At 47.2% G+C, this 13662-nt stretch overlaps 1 protein-coding gene and 2 long non-coding RNA genes across 3 annotated transcripts; 1 reads left to right on the top strand and 2 right to left on the bottom strand.

Annotated features, from left to right (window-relative positions):
• Positions 1 to 311: 311 nt before the first annotated feature.
• LOC120612189 (uncharacterized) lies at positions 312 to 2285 on the bottom strand. The gene is made up of 2 exons (XR_005655380.1): positions 2147 to 2285; positions 312 to 1659 (listed from the first exon to the last, which is right to left on the bottom strand). It is a non-coding gene; the product is annotated as an uncharacterized LOC120612189 (long non-coding RNA).
• Positions 2286 to 2528: 243 nt separating this feature from the next.
• Positions 2529 to 13638, top strand: ALOX12 (arachidonate 12-lipoxygenase, 12S type). The gene is made up of 14 exons (XM_039874664.1): positions 2529 to 2694; positions 3229 to 3430; positions 4549 to 4630; positions 4736 to 4858; positions 4975 to 5078; positions 5341 to 5501; positions 6344 to 6487; positions 7315 to 7524; positions 9999 to 10085; positions 10307 to 10476; positions 10987 to 11108; positions 12949 to 13049; positions 13171 to 13341; positions 13459 to 13638. Exons 1-14 carry the CDS (start codon positions 2560 to 2562, stop codon positions 13636 to 13638), a joined length of 1992 nt encoding a protein of 663 aa, XP_039730598.1. The 5' UTR covers positions 2529 to 2559.
• On the bottom strand, positions 7456 to 13500 carry LOC120612188 (uncharacterized). The gene is made up of 3 exons (XR_005655379.1): positions 13274 to 13500; positions 8871 to 8933; positions 7456 to 7594 (listed from the first exon to the last, which is right to left on the bottom strand). It is a non-coding gene; the product is annotated as an uncharacterized LOC120612188 (long non-coding RNA).
• Positions 13639 to 13662: the final 24 nt, after the last annotated feature.

Here is a 13662-nt window from a genome sequence, read left to right as displayed (position 1 = left end):
GCCAACTTTGTGATCAAGGAAGGTCATTCCCAAGGCCCTGGGAGCCATCTCTTTGAAATCAAGGGAGACAGCAGCCCTAACTCTTAATTTCTGTGAGAAGTTAAGAGCCTAACTGAGGTAGGCATCTTGCTCCGAGTTGCAAAATTACTTCCTGTCATAAAGATACAAGAACTTTGCTTTTCCTACAATAAAGCCTATTAATAACACAGGTCACTAATTACCAGGTAAAGTTAGGATGAACTATGCATGACAAATGGTGCTATTAAGCCTCTTACTTGAGAACTAGTTATTGTTTATCTTGAGAACATGTGTGTCATGGGTTGTATCTGCTTGGCTACATAGAAGGACGAGATTTCTGTCTTTGCGGTCTCTTAGCGGATTGCTGGTGATTCATATCGCACTCTGGTTTAATGCTCATTCAATAATAAATCTGTTTTCTTTCTCTGCTACCTTCATGGAGAGGTTTTCCTGGGTTGGTAAATTTTGTTTTTAATTATATTCCCCCAACATAATGCATGTGTTTAAAAAGGAAAAAGAACAAAAGAAGTGGGAGGAAGGATCTGGAGGAGTAAGATTCCTGGTGGGAGGTTGGGGCCTGTGGAGGGACATGGGAAAACAGTACATGGTAGAGAATGGCAGAGGAATTCCTAGGAGTGATGCTGACATTCAATTGGAAATTGTTTCCACTCTGTAAATAATAGAATAATAGCAGCTAATAGATACAGGGACTATGTGCCAGGCATTGTCTAAGTGTTTTAAGATATTCACTCATTGAGCACATGCAGTAGCTTGGATAATTGTTCTTAAGTACTCATCCCCCCATTCCCACACTCCACAACCGTGTGACCTCACAGTACACTAGAGTGGGTAGAAAAGGTATCATCAGCAGGGAAGCAGGCTGAAGTATGGACAGATTTTGGAAGTAGGTTTGTAACAACCTCTTTTCTAGGCAAAAGTGACCTCTAAAGAGTGTGTGGAAACGCCAGATTTAGCTACTACATAGGATAGAGATGTGAGCCATTCTATTTGGATATTACAGGTAGGCTGACCCCCAAAAGTGCTGGAAATTGGGGGCCAGCATATGGCAAACACCAGTCCTGAGCACAGAGGATGCGGGCAGGAGTGGGCCTATAAGATAAGAAGAGGAAGGGCACTCGATATGGATTAGACACTTCCGTGAGGTCTGGAAGCTGGAGGACAAGACCAGAATCCCTCTTACCCTTAACGGTAACCAACATGCCAAGTCATTTCTGAGGGTCTGGCTCAAGAAAGTAGATTTACCTTGCCCTGGCTTAGCCCAGGCCACCAGACACATTTACTGTGAGCCAAGTGCTTATAATAACTTAGATCAAGAAGATCTAAATAGAGACCTTTGAAAAGCTTCATCTGATTCCTGGGTGACAAATCTTGAGACCTGAATCCTTTCAATGTTTACAAAGTCCTTAACCAGCAATGGCCCTACTGCTATTCCTTGGTTTTCTCCCCTGAGTGCCACGAAGGACCAGGAGGAAATAGCCTGGGGGGTGGGGGGATAAACACAAGAGAAGAAAGAAATGGAACTTCATACCTGTTCACATGTAATTTTTTAGGAGAAAACTGAATTCTGGTAGGGGAAGCAGGCACCAGCGTCAGTAAAATGAGGCCAGAATAAATATTTGCCTGGAATATAAAGAAGGGGAAGAAGCTGGAAAAGGCAAAGTTCGTGGAAATTGCCCATGTATGCTGGTCCCCAAGTGACTCCATACTGCACCCTAACACCTGGGTCTCTAACATTTTCTGCACCCATTATGAAGGTTGGACAAAAGGAGGCTTTCACTGGCCAGCTTGTTAGGCCTCTCTTATTATCTGGTGCACTTGGGATCCTAATGCAGGGATATTTGAAACCAGGTTGAGGGAGAGGTAGGGAGCAAGTCTTTGAGCTGTCACTTTTCCAGGTTCTAGGTAGCCTGGGGAACCTCTAGTCATTTATTGAAGGACTGGGCTCAAATGAGGTAGAATTCAGGAACTGAAGACTTTCTGGACCATAGCAGGTCTAGCAGTCCAGCGAAGCCTCCTAGGCTGGCCTTCCAGAAGCAGCCCACCGCCTTCCCCAGACCCCAGCCCAGGAAAGGGGAGATGTTACCCTCTGTTTGCAAGGCCAACTCACTCGCTTTTCTTCCTAGCTCTCCAAAAGGCCTGGAGACCTGGGGAAATGTTCTCTTCCTTGCTCCCTCCAACCCTGAAGCTCCTGGTCCCAGGCCTAGCCGGGAGGTTCAGGAAGCCGGGGCACATCCATCAACTGTCTCGGGCTCTCCCACGCCTGGGCCCCTTCATCTTCCCGTAGTTACGCTCCCGCCCGGGAGGCGCGGCCCTTCCTCACAGCCTGCTCAGCCGCTGGCAGGTTCAGGCTAGTCTGGGGCGGGGACTTGGGAGAGCCTGAAAGTTGAGGGTGGGGACCCAGACCCATCTTTAAAGGCCTGGAACTGGCCCTAAGGAACCTCGACACACGGCGAAGGCCCTGGGCTGTCCCAAGAAGTGCAGGATCCTGCTCCCCATCGCCCAAGTTGTCAGAGGCCCGCCATGGGTCGCTACCGCATCCGTGTGGCCACTGGGGCCTGGCTCTTCTCTGGGTCGCACAACCGTGTGCAGCTGTGGCTGGTCGGGGTGCGCGGGGAGTCAGAGCTGGAGCTGCAGCTGCGACCCGCGCGGGGCCAGGTCAGCAGGGGAAGCTGGGACTCCGATCCCGGTCTCGGTCCAGGCAGGGCTCGTGGTGGGAGGCGACAGCTGTGGCTCAGACTTTCTGGGCTGGGGTCTGGGGAAGCAGTCGGCGCCTCTCCTGGCCGGGGAGAGGATCAGAGGCCAGGCCCCGGCTGGGCTCAATCCCTTTCTACCTCCCCGCAACTATAGTCCTCAGCAGCCTCCACTTCTTCCCCAATTGACCACAGGCCAGGGTCATTATGGGATCAGTGGTCAAAGGGGAAGGTCCTCGGAGAACACTGGCGCGGTGAGAGTTCAGTTCACAGACGGGTGTAGGTGATGTTCAGTCCTCATTTCAAGGCACTGCGGGTAACGCATTGCGTCCCTGGTTCTCCTTGTGTGAGGGGTGTCTGAGATCCACCATCCTAGTGTCGGGAGAAGGGAACGAAGGGATGCCTTATCACCGGCCTCCACAGGGTGTCCTGAATCCCCAATAAAACGGCCTCTCCGGGGTGCCTGCTACTAAGTCTTGCGAGGTTCTGCACCCTACAGGAGTTGGAGTTTGAGCACGATATTCCCGAGGACTTGGGGCCACTGCAGTTCGTGAAGCTATGCAAACACCACTCCCTGGTGGACAACGCGTGGTTCTGCGACCGTATCACAGTGCAAGGGCCCGGAGACTGCGTGGAAGCTGCCTTCCCATGCTACAGCTGGGTGCAGGGCGAAGGAGTGTTGAGCCTGCCGGAGGGCACTGGTGAGGGGCCACTTCCGGGACATGGGAGCTGGGCATCGGGACTACGGCGGGGAGGGGAGGGCGTAGCAGTGAGGAAGGTCAGAGGGGCTTTGAAAAAAGTGAGTGCTCATTAGGTTAAGGGTGGAGAAGGCAGAAAACGGAGGAAAGTTATAAAGTCCCAAAGTTATACATAGAATTAAAAAGGCTGGAAGTGGGACTGGACAGAGAAATCAGTGATGTGTAGATCCCATTACCTAAGAAGGTGAGGACAAGAATGAGAGTTGCAGCAATGCTGGAAAACTGAAGCATCAGAGTAAACATTGAAAGGAGTTCTGTATGTGACTGGGAACAAGTCAGGGCAGGGACAGGTATGGGTAGCACACAGAATAGGGGATGGTGGGTGATACTTGAGAGGAGACAATTAAGGGAAGCAAACAGTATGACACAGAGAGGTGCTGTGGTTGAAAAACATGGAGACAACCGTGAGGGCAGGGATGGGGATGAATGAGGACAGCAAATATTGAATCAGTTACTGTGGGAAGTAAGAAAAACGAATATAGAGACAAAGGAGTACAAGAACAGCAAGGATGGAAACATTAAATATAGATAGCTGAGTATCAGTACTGTAAGAGCAGGAAGAAGTCAGTAAATATAGATTATAATGGTAAGTCTAAGATGAAGTCAGTTAAAGAAAGCAAACAGAGCTTTGAGGACAGTTGAAGGTGTGGCAGATGAGGTTCAAGAAGTGAAATGCGCCAAAACAATATATAGTATACATAAGTGGGGGCAAAGGAGTGATTAAGATTTTATCACGTTCATTTAGGCGATTTATCCAATCACAGATATTGATGAAACAGGATCAGGTAGGGAAAGATGAGTTAAGGGACACGAAAGGGTGGCAAAAATGACATTTTTGTCCCAAGGCAAGAGATGAGGGCTAAGTGAAATCAGGAGTGCAAGGTTGGCTAAGATGAGATAAATGTGTCTTGAGAATCAATGAAATGAGGCAGAGCCAGAGATAAAAGCAACAGCACGAATGAACACATGGACTGTGCCTATGAAAAGGAAGGTGAGGACAAGCAGGGGAAAGCATAGGATCACACAAAACTGTGTGGCCAATAGTCTTACTGCCTCCCCAGCCCGCCTGGCAGGAGACAATGCATTGGATGTGTTCCAGAAGCATCGAGAGAAGGAACTGAAGGAAAGACGACAGACATACTGGTGACCACCCATCCATATTAGGCCCCCAAGGTGTACCTCCCTCTCCTAACCCTGCCCACATCACTGACCTGGACACCCTCCCTGAGCCTTGTCCCCATTTCCTAGCTGGGCCACCTGGAAGGAAGGGTTACCCCTGACGATAGCTGCAGGCTGTGAGGATGATCTACCTCTAAATATGAGATTCTGCGAGGAGAAGAGGCTGGACTTTGAATGGACACTGAAGGCAGGGTGAGGAAAAGCCCAGAGCTCAGAGTGGAATAAAGGCAGGGAGATCTAAGGATGGTTGTAAATGGTGAGGGGCTGAGGAATCAGCAAATGAATTCATACCTTGATACCTGTCCTAGGAAACTGGAGATAATGCTTAAGCGTGCTTACACCCTCCTGAGCTCCTGGAAGCACCTGGAGGATTTTGATCAGATCTTCTGGGGCCAGAAGAGCACCCTGGCTGGTCAGTGGTTCCCCCAGGTCTCTATAATCCCTTGATGGCCCCTTTTGATGACCTGCCCTTCACACTCCACAGTCCCCCATAACTCCTTGCCAGATGAGACTTTATTGTTCCTGGTTATCTCAGAAAAGTCCTCAAGAAAAAAAAAAGGGGGGGAGGGGGCTGGATACAGGGTGGTCATCTGCCTGAATCACTGTGGTAGAGCCTGGAGGAGGTACACTGGATTATGGTGAATATCCTCCTACCCGCCACCCTGACCCCACAGAGAAGGTTCGCCAGTGCTGGCAGGATGACGAGTTTTTTGGCTACCAGTTCCTCAATGGTGCCAACCCCATGCTGTTGAGACGCTCCACCTCTCTGCCCTCCCGGCTAGTGCTGCCCTCGGGAATGGAGGAGCTTCAGACTCAGTTGGAGAAAGAACTCCAGGTACCTCTTCCTACCCTCCACTGTTCTCCCTTTGGCTGTGTGGGGAGAAGAAATGGTGAAGGGGAGGGACCAACTATGAGTCAGGGAAGAGAGACTGTGATAAACCACTGTCCTTTGGTGCAGAGTCCTATGCTGAAAAAGCTCAGAGATGATAATGTAGGGGAAATGATGAGGAGCTGCCAGCATGGATTCCCAGAGTGTAGATGGGGCCAGAGATGTTAGCAGGGACTATGATATTCCCGGATTGATGTCAATGCTCCCAACACCAGTATTCAAGGGCAGGGAGAAAGATGAAGCACCATCAGGTGGGGAAAACTGGCGAGCTCTCCTGGAGGAGGGCTGGGTTTGGAAAAGATGAGCTGGATGTGAGCATGTCCACATACATGCATGTTTGGATTCAGTGGCAATAGTAGTCAGGGGAACCTCTGTAGATTACTTGGCAGAGGAGGTGAGATTTGGACAGGGAGTGCAAGAGTGTTTGCTGAGCTGGTGGGAGCCAAACACAGGGAGCAGAGCCCTGGAGGATGGGGAAGGAGCCTGGCCATCTTGACGAGAAGAGTTTATAATGCCTATAATGCAAATTGGACTGAGGAGCTTGGTTCTAAACCCAGATCTGCTATCACACATCCTGTACAAGGCATCAACCCACACTAGGCTGTTTCTTCATTATTTTAAAATGAGAGGAATGGACCAGATGCTCTGGTTCTGCCAGTAGGACTTTAGTGCTGATATAGGATGACGGCAAGAAGCTAGATAAATGTCTTTAAATGTCTTCCCCGCTTTGCCCTGGCCCTCTGAGGGTTGAACTCGAATAATCACGGACACATTTCTCCTTTCCCTAGAACAATTCCCTGTTTGAAGCTGACTTTATCCTGCTGGATGGAATTCCAGCCAATGTGATCAGAGGAGAGAAGCAGTATCTGGCTGCCCCTCTCGTCATGATGAGGATGGAACCTAGTGGGAAGCTGCTACCCCTGGTCATCCAGGTGAGGTGCTCTGGGCATTCCCCCTTCCAACTCTGCTCTATGTTCAACTCAACCTCTGGGTTGGGACCCAGGAACCCAGCTTCCTGGCTCTTGGCTCTCAAATTCCATCCTCATGCAGGGAGACATGTCCTCATGTCACTCCTTGCTTGCAGCCTGATTTCCCCTGACTCACCCAACTGGAAGTACTTGTTCAAGAGTCATAATGGCCTTTTGGAGTTCTCATCCCATACCCAGTGGTTCTCAAACTTTAGTGTGCATCAGAACCGCCTAAAGGGCTTGTTAAAACACAAGTTGCTGGGTCCCACTACCAGATTTTCTGATTCAGTAGATCTGGGGTGGAGACTGAGAATTTGCATTTCTAACAAGTTCCAAAGTAATGCTGATGCTGCTAGTTTGGAAATACATGTTGAGAATTGCTATATAATCTCTCAGTAGCCTCTGACTCTAAATACCCATTGTCTCCTGAATATCTTTTATCTCAAAGTTCTCAACAGTCAGTGAGCAAACCCAGTCACTCACACATCCAGCTTCTCCTTTTCATTCTCCCACCCTAACTCAGATTCCCATCATGTTTCTCCCAGACCACTGTTAGGATCTCCTTATTGGACGCTTGCTTCTATCTCTCCTCCTTTGAACCTGACTACATGGCACTCACATGGCACCACAGCTAGTGAGATGCAAAGTAGAAGGGTCCTCATTCCTCCTACTAGATTATAACCTCCTGGAAAATAATAATCTTACTTACTCTTCTTTTTCCTCCAAGAAGGCTGACCATAATGTCATATATAAAGTAGGAGTTCAATAAATGCTTAATTTCTTTTTCCTAGATCCAGCCTCCCAGCCCCAGCTTCCCCACCCCACCACTGTTCCTGCCCTCAGATCCTCCACTTGCCTGGCTCCTGGCAAAGTCCTGGGTCCGAACTTCAGATTTTCAACTGCACCAGCTCCAATACCATCTGCTGAACACTCATCTGGTGGCTGAAGTTGTTGCTGTTGCCACCATGAGGTGCCTCCCAGGACTGCACCCTGTCTTCAAGGTAAATCCTCTGCCTTCCATGTCCCATCTCCTTCAGACCCGAGAGAGGAAATTGCCAATATCAAATGATACTGCAGCAGCAAAAATTATATCAATTTGTGAAAGAAAGAGGGGAGATGAGAAGGAAGACTGTATCAATACTTAAGACTTGTATTTTAATTGAGTCAAGTCACTTAATGTTTCTTCAGGCCTTATTATAAGGAAACCTTCTGAAATTCCAGAGATCTGACAATCTAGCAATGGGCCTGGAGTATTGCTAGAATATTGTTAGTAAAACAAAAGCCTTGCTCCTGCCTTAGGAGATTTATTATTTAGCTAGGAAGACAAGTGATGCCCATAATCACCAACCAGAGAACAATATCTGGAACTAGAATTTGAAATTACAAGAAACACCCTATAAGCACTATAGTAGTGATTGGAGAATGTCCTGCCTCAACGGAGGAATCCACTAAGTATGAACAGATCAAGGCAAGGAGAGCAGGCTACCTACCTAGCAAAGAGGAGGAAAAAGACATGCAAGGCAGTGACAGTAATGAAAAGGAAATCAAAGACTTGATAAAGGGGGGAAATAGCAGGTGCACATGCCTTGGAATAAGACTAGAGAGAGAAAGGTCAGAGGTCTAAGCTTCTGCAACACCTAAGAACCCATGGGGTGGGCGTGTTATAATTTTATAACGAAGTGAGTTCAGTATCTACTGCTAGGCAGAAGAAAGCAGCAAAATAAGACTTGTGCTTGCTTTAAAATGATCTCAAAATCTTGATGACACTTTAGATATAGGGAACATAGCAGAAAAGGTACAACACTGATAAAAGCTTATGAACTAGAGCAACTGTCAAAAACAGCCAAGCAGGAGAAGAAGCCAGTTTGGAAGCAAACATGAGGCATTCGGTGTTAGGTCCATGGAGTTTGAAATGTTGGCAAGATAAGCACTAAGTACCTGGTAAGGAGAACAAATGAACAGTGTTTCAAGCTGGGGGCCTACACCCCAACCTCCCAAGCCTGGCCAATGGTAGCTATGGCCTGATTGAGTCTGGGGTAACACAGACAAGATGGAGACCTGTGTGATTAATAGAATCTTGGATTTTACTTATTTGATGGTGCTCCTGCATCACCATCTTCTGCTCATCTTGAAAAGGTTAAGCCTCTATTCACATTTAAAATCCCCCTTTACTAGTTAATCCCTTTCCCCACCTATATCCACTGATCGAAAACAACTTCAGTACATAGGAAACCCGAGTGCTATCAGGACACACAAGAGAACCTGCAAATGTCATAAAGGTTATGTGTGCAGGCTGTGGATTCAAACTGCCGGGGTTGGATTCCTGAATCCTGATCTTGGTACTTACCAGATGCTTGCTTCAATGTCCTCATCTCTAAATGAGGACAGCAGGAGCTCCATCGTGGGGCTGCTAAAGAATCAAAGTGACATAATGTGACACCATCTCAAAGCTACAAAAACCATTAGTTCTTACAATTATTATTACTATTATTAGGAGTTGTTTCTCCTCGTGTGGACTTTGGGCTATGACACTCAGCATCTTTCATGAACTATCTGAAAAGTTTAAGACTAATGTAAGCTGCTTTGCCATTCTGACACCAGATGTCTCACTTGCATCGCTTTCTGTGTCCAGTATCAACAACTCAGATAAATACCAACACTGCATGAAACCTGTATATAAACCAGGTGGAAATGAAGACAAAATAGTCTGAGATTAAAAAAAAAAAAAGTATATGTGATTTATCAGGTGGCCTTTTTTACTACCTAAGGAAAGTTATTTTTTAAAAAGCTATTAAAAATAGAGGGAGCCTAACTGCATAATTGGGGGTGGGGCAGATTCAATGACAACCCCTCTGCTGCTTAAGAAGGTAGCTCAATGTGGCTCTTCTTATTCTGACTAAAGGTACCCATCCGCCCCCCGCAAAACAACAGTGAAGTGACCAGAAGATGAAGGTGTGGCTTTGATAATGAATAGAGAGGAAAATTTAAGCTATGAGGACACACATGATAGAAGTATGAAAGAAAATCAAGAGGGGCTGATTCTTAAAGTTACCTACACGCAAGGTGGAAATAACGAAGATAAATGATAACAGCTGTGACTTGAGGCCTTCTGTATGTACTAAAACCTCTTCATATATCACTCACGTAAGCATCACCCTGTTGACAGATGAGATGCTACATAGGTGATGAGACAGATTAACCCTTAGAAGGTCCATTACCTTGGATAAGGATCAAAGTGAGTGGCAAAGTATAGGTTAAAACCCAGGTCAGTCTAGCTCCAGAGCCTGACTCACAGGGGAGTAAAGAGTGTGAGATTACATGATCAGAGAAGCAGAAGGAGACCAGCCTGCAAAGGCACTGACAGGGAGAAAAGCATCAAGAGGAGAGAAGTCCAACATGTTGGATGCCACTCCCTAATAAGGAAGGACCCAAGCACAGTCTCCATTAACCACCCCCTCCAATCTTCTCCATCCAGCTCCTGATCCCACACATTCGCTACACCATGGAGATCAACACCCGGGCACGGACCCAACTCATCTCAGATGGAGGTATATTTGATAAGGTAAGGAAGTAATGGGGTGTGAGGCCACCTAATCATCAAACTCTCTATGATCTCCTGCCACTTTCAGGACTCCAGACCAACCTGTGTGAATGCCCTGACCCTTAAACCCAGGAGGCTGTCCCTTTATACTGATGTCTTTAAATGTGAAAACTCCACATCTGAACCACTTATATACTATGCTCTGCCTTTTTCCTCAAGGCCTCTCATCTCTCTTGTCCCAGGCAGTCAGCACAGGTGGAGGGGGCCATGTGCAGTTGCTTCGTCGGGCCATGACTCAGTTGACCTACCGCTCCCTCTGTCCTCCTGACGATCTCACTGACCGGGGCCTACTGGGAATCCCAAGTGCTCTCTATGCCCATGATGCTTTACGGCTCTGGAAGGTCATTGCTCGGTGGGTGAGAGTGGGAGCTGAGAAATGGAGGGTAATTGGGGAGAGGGAGAGTGGAGCTCTGGGCTGAGGTCAGCATGGAACAAAAGGAACATGAAACAAAAAAGGTCCAGACAGGGGAAGTGGAGCAGAGGATTCAATCCTGGGAGAGATGAAGAAAGTGAGGAGTCAGTGATAGGGTCTAATAAGGAAGAGATTGGGATGGGGGTAAAGAGCCTAGGCCAAGAAAGCTGTGGATGGGGGAGACTGAGGGATCTGGACAAATCAGGACTTTTGTCAGGAAGGATGGCTATCAACCATGTATAGAGAATTCCTAGAACTAATGACCACATTTTACTCCTTTCTACTCTAGTGTGTAGTAAGAGCTGGGGAATGTCTCAAAAGGCAAGTCTGGAAGGATCTATACTCAGACACAATGGGAGTCTGTTGGACAGAGACCACAGAAACAGAGCAGAGGTTAGAGGCTACAGCTTTCTACTCTCAAGGGGCTCAGCTCCCTTCTCCTCTGGGCAGATATGTGGAGGAGATTGTCCACCTCTTCTACCATGGGGATGATGTCGTAAGAGGTGACCCTGAGCTGCAGGCCTGGTGTCGAGAGATCACTGAGGTTGGGCTGTGCCAGGCCCAAGACCGAGGTGAGATCCCTCCCCAAAGAAGGGGGTTCATCGGACACTCTGTCCAGAGCCCCTTCTCAGCCTTGCCCTTCTGGGGACATGACACCAACCCCTCTTCACCCGCTCTCCCTCCATACATGAAGCATCTGGATCCCATTCCCACCTCCTAAGACTCTGGACAATTCTAGATACCCGAGGATTCTCCTTCTCAGAGACCCTGGCCATCAGCCTTTTTGTCTATCTTCCACACCTAGTCACAGATGCCCCCAACCTGCCATAGCATGAGGCCCAGTGAGTCCAAAACCATAGCCAGTGAGGGATCTGCCCAGGCACCACTGGGGCTCACAGTCTCTCTTCATGATTGTTTACTTTTCTACCTGAGGATACGAATGGGAAGATTTTTCCACCAAAGCCCACAATAACTCACTGTTTTTCCTCTCTTCTTCCTGCTACTATCCAGCACCCACAGAGGGTCTAAGCATACTGTACACTTTAGCACAATACAAGGTCATTTCTAGGTACAAACTCAGTACTATACATGCTTTGGCTCAAACCCAAACTCGGTGCTGTCCCATGGAGCTCATGCTCCTTTGACCAATCCAGCCTTTTCCCACCCCTGGTGGGATCTAGCCACTAGCTTAGGATCTATCTAGTCACTAGCTTTAGCAACCCCACCCACATTTAACTGCTGGGGAAGCAACAGCCTTTCTTGAACTTTTCTAGGTTCACCTCCTCTCTCACACACACACGGGCCAGCCGGGACTGCTTCATATCGTCCTTTGGTACCTACTTCTCACACTTCACACTAACGTTGCTGCCAAAAGACATTTACTAGGGAGCCATTATGGCTAGGCTCTGGAAATACAGCAAGCAATAAACCCACACCTACATTCTGGGGAAGCCTCTCTCTGGGGAATCTGAGGTTGTACCACTCCCACCCTTCCAAGACCAAACTTCTCTAGGACATCTCAGTACTGTCCCTTAGGCTCCACATGTCCCCAAAAGACTCTTCTTCCTCACCTGGCAATATTTCCCCAACCAGCATCTACTACATTTGGAAAATAAAACATTCACATGTTAACTTTAATCTCTACTACCTGCCTATCATTCTCTCTCCCTCAGTTCTCATAGCTCACCTTTGCCTAATTTTCCCAGCAGACTTGTTAGAGAAAATGTGCCAAAATTAAAAATAGCAGTCAGGAACCAGAGTTCAAGGTCAGCTTCTGCCTTTTTCCAACTATCTGTCCTTACAAGCGGTTTAATCTCTCTGGTCTTTGATTTTTTTTTTTTTTTAATCTATAAAAAAGGAGTAATTATATTTGTTCCACTTAACAGATAGGGTTATTGGGTCTCTGAGTCCCCACCTCCACTGTAAAATGAGTGGCCTGAGCAACCTTTGTGGAAAGCCTTTCTTGGCTGTGACACTAGAAATCTTTGACTTCTCTTATTCCTTACCTTATAACTCAGGCATTTGTAATTCCCTGAGAATAGGAGGAAGCAGCCCTAAATTCTAACCACTTTTTAAGGCAGAGAATATTTGATAACTTGAACTTTTCAGCCTCTAAACCTTCCATGACAATAATTATCATTTACTGAGTACCAGGTAATTATGATGCATTATCTCATTTATAAGGTAGATATCATCCACATTTTACAGGTAAAGAAATTGAGTTCAGATAGGTTAAGGAATTGGCCTAACCTATAATACTTAAGCCTGAATTTGAAATTCATGTCTGATGCAAATATATTTGAATAAATGAACAAAGACCCATCAATTCCAAAATATAGATATCCCAAGACATCAGCCTCTGTTTATCTCCTCTCATGCTGTAGTCGCTAAATTTGTTCCTTTCCTGTCCAGGTTTCCCTGTCTCCTTCCAGTCCCAGAATCAACTTTGCCATTTCCTTACCATGTGTATCTTCACATGCAGTGCCCAGCATGGGGCCATCAATCAAGGCCAGGTATGACTAGCTGAAAACCTGGGACCCTGAAAGCAAGTGTCTAGACTTTGGGATGCCAAAGGGAGAGATGGGGATTCAAACCCTAAATACCAGGATACTAGGGTTGTACTTTCTTTCTCAGCTAGAGTGGTATGCCTGGGTCCCTAATGCCCCATGCACAATGCGGATGCCCCCACCCACTACCAAGGAAGATGTGACAATGGCCACAGTGATAGGCTCACTACCTGATGTCCAACAGAGCTGTCTTCAAATGACCATCACATGGCATCTGGGTCGACGCCAGCCAGATATGGTAAGAGAGAATTCTGAAGAAAAGAACTGACAGTTGGAAGGGAAACATCAGAGTGAGGGGCTAAGTTCTAGGTTCTTCTGCCTTCAGACTTGACACTGATTCTTTGTTCTTTCTTAGGTGCCTCTGGGGCATCACAAAGAAAAGTATTTCTCAGGCCCCAAGGCCAAGGCTGTACTAAACCAATTCCAAACAGATCTGGAAAACTTGGAAAGGGAAATTACAGCCCGGAACGAGCAACTTGACTTGCCCTATGAATACTTGAAGCCCAGCCACATAGAGAACAGTATCACCATCTGAGCTCTAAGGTGCACCTGCCCCGCC

This window comes from Pteropus medius, unplaced genomic scaffold (assembly GCF_902729225.1).
Source record: "Pteropus medius unplaced genomic scaffold, Ma_sr-lr_union100, whole genome shotgun sequence".
In the NCBI taxonomy this organism is placed as follows: Eukaryota; Metazoa; Chordata; class Mammalia; order Chiroptera; family Pteropodidae; genus Pteropus; species Pteropus medius.
This window is presented reverse-complemented; position numbering and strand designations above follow the sequence as displayed.

Coding starts and splice junctions, on each gene's coding strand:
- ALOX12 (XM_039874664.1), top strand. CDS start 2,560: ATGGGTCGCTACCGCATCCGTGTGGCCACTGGGGCCTGGCTCTTCTCT. Junction 6,488..7,314: donor TGCTACCCCTGGTCATCCAG/GTGAGGTGCTCT, acceptor TCTTTTTCCTAG/ATCCAGCCTCCCAGCCCCAG. Junction 10,477..10,986: donor CTCTGGAAGGTCATTGCTCG/GTGGGTGAGAGT, acceptor TCCTCTGGGCAG/ATATGTGGAGGAGATTGTCC.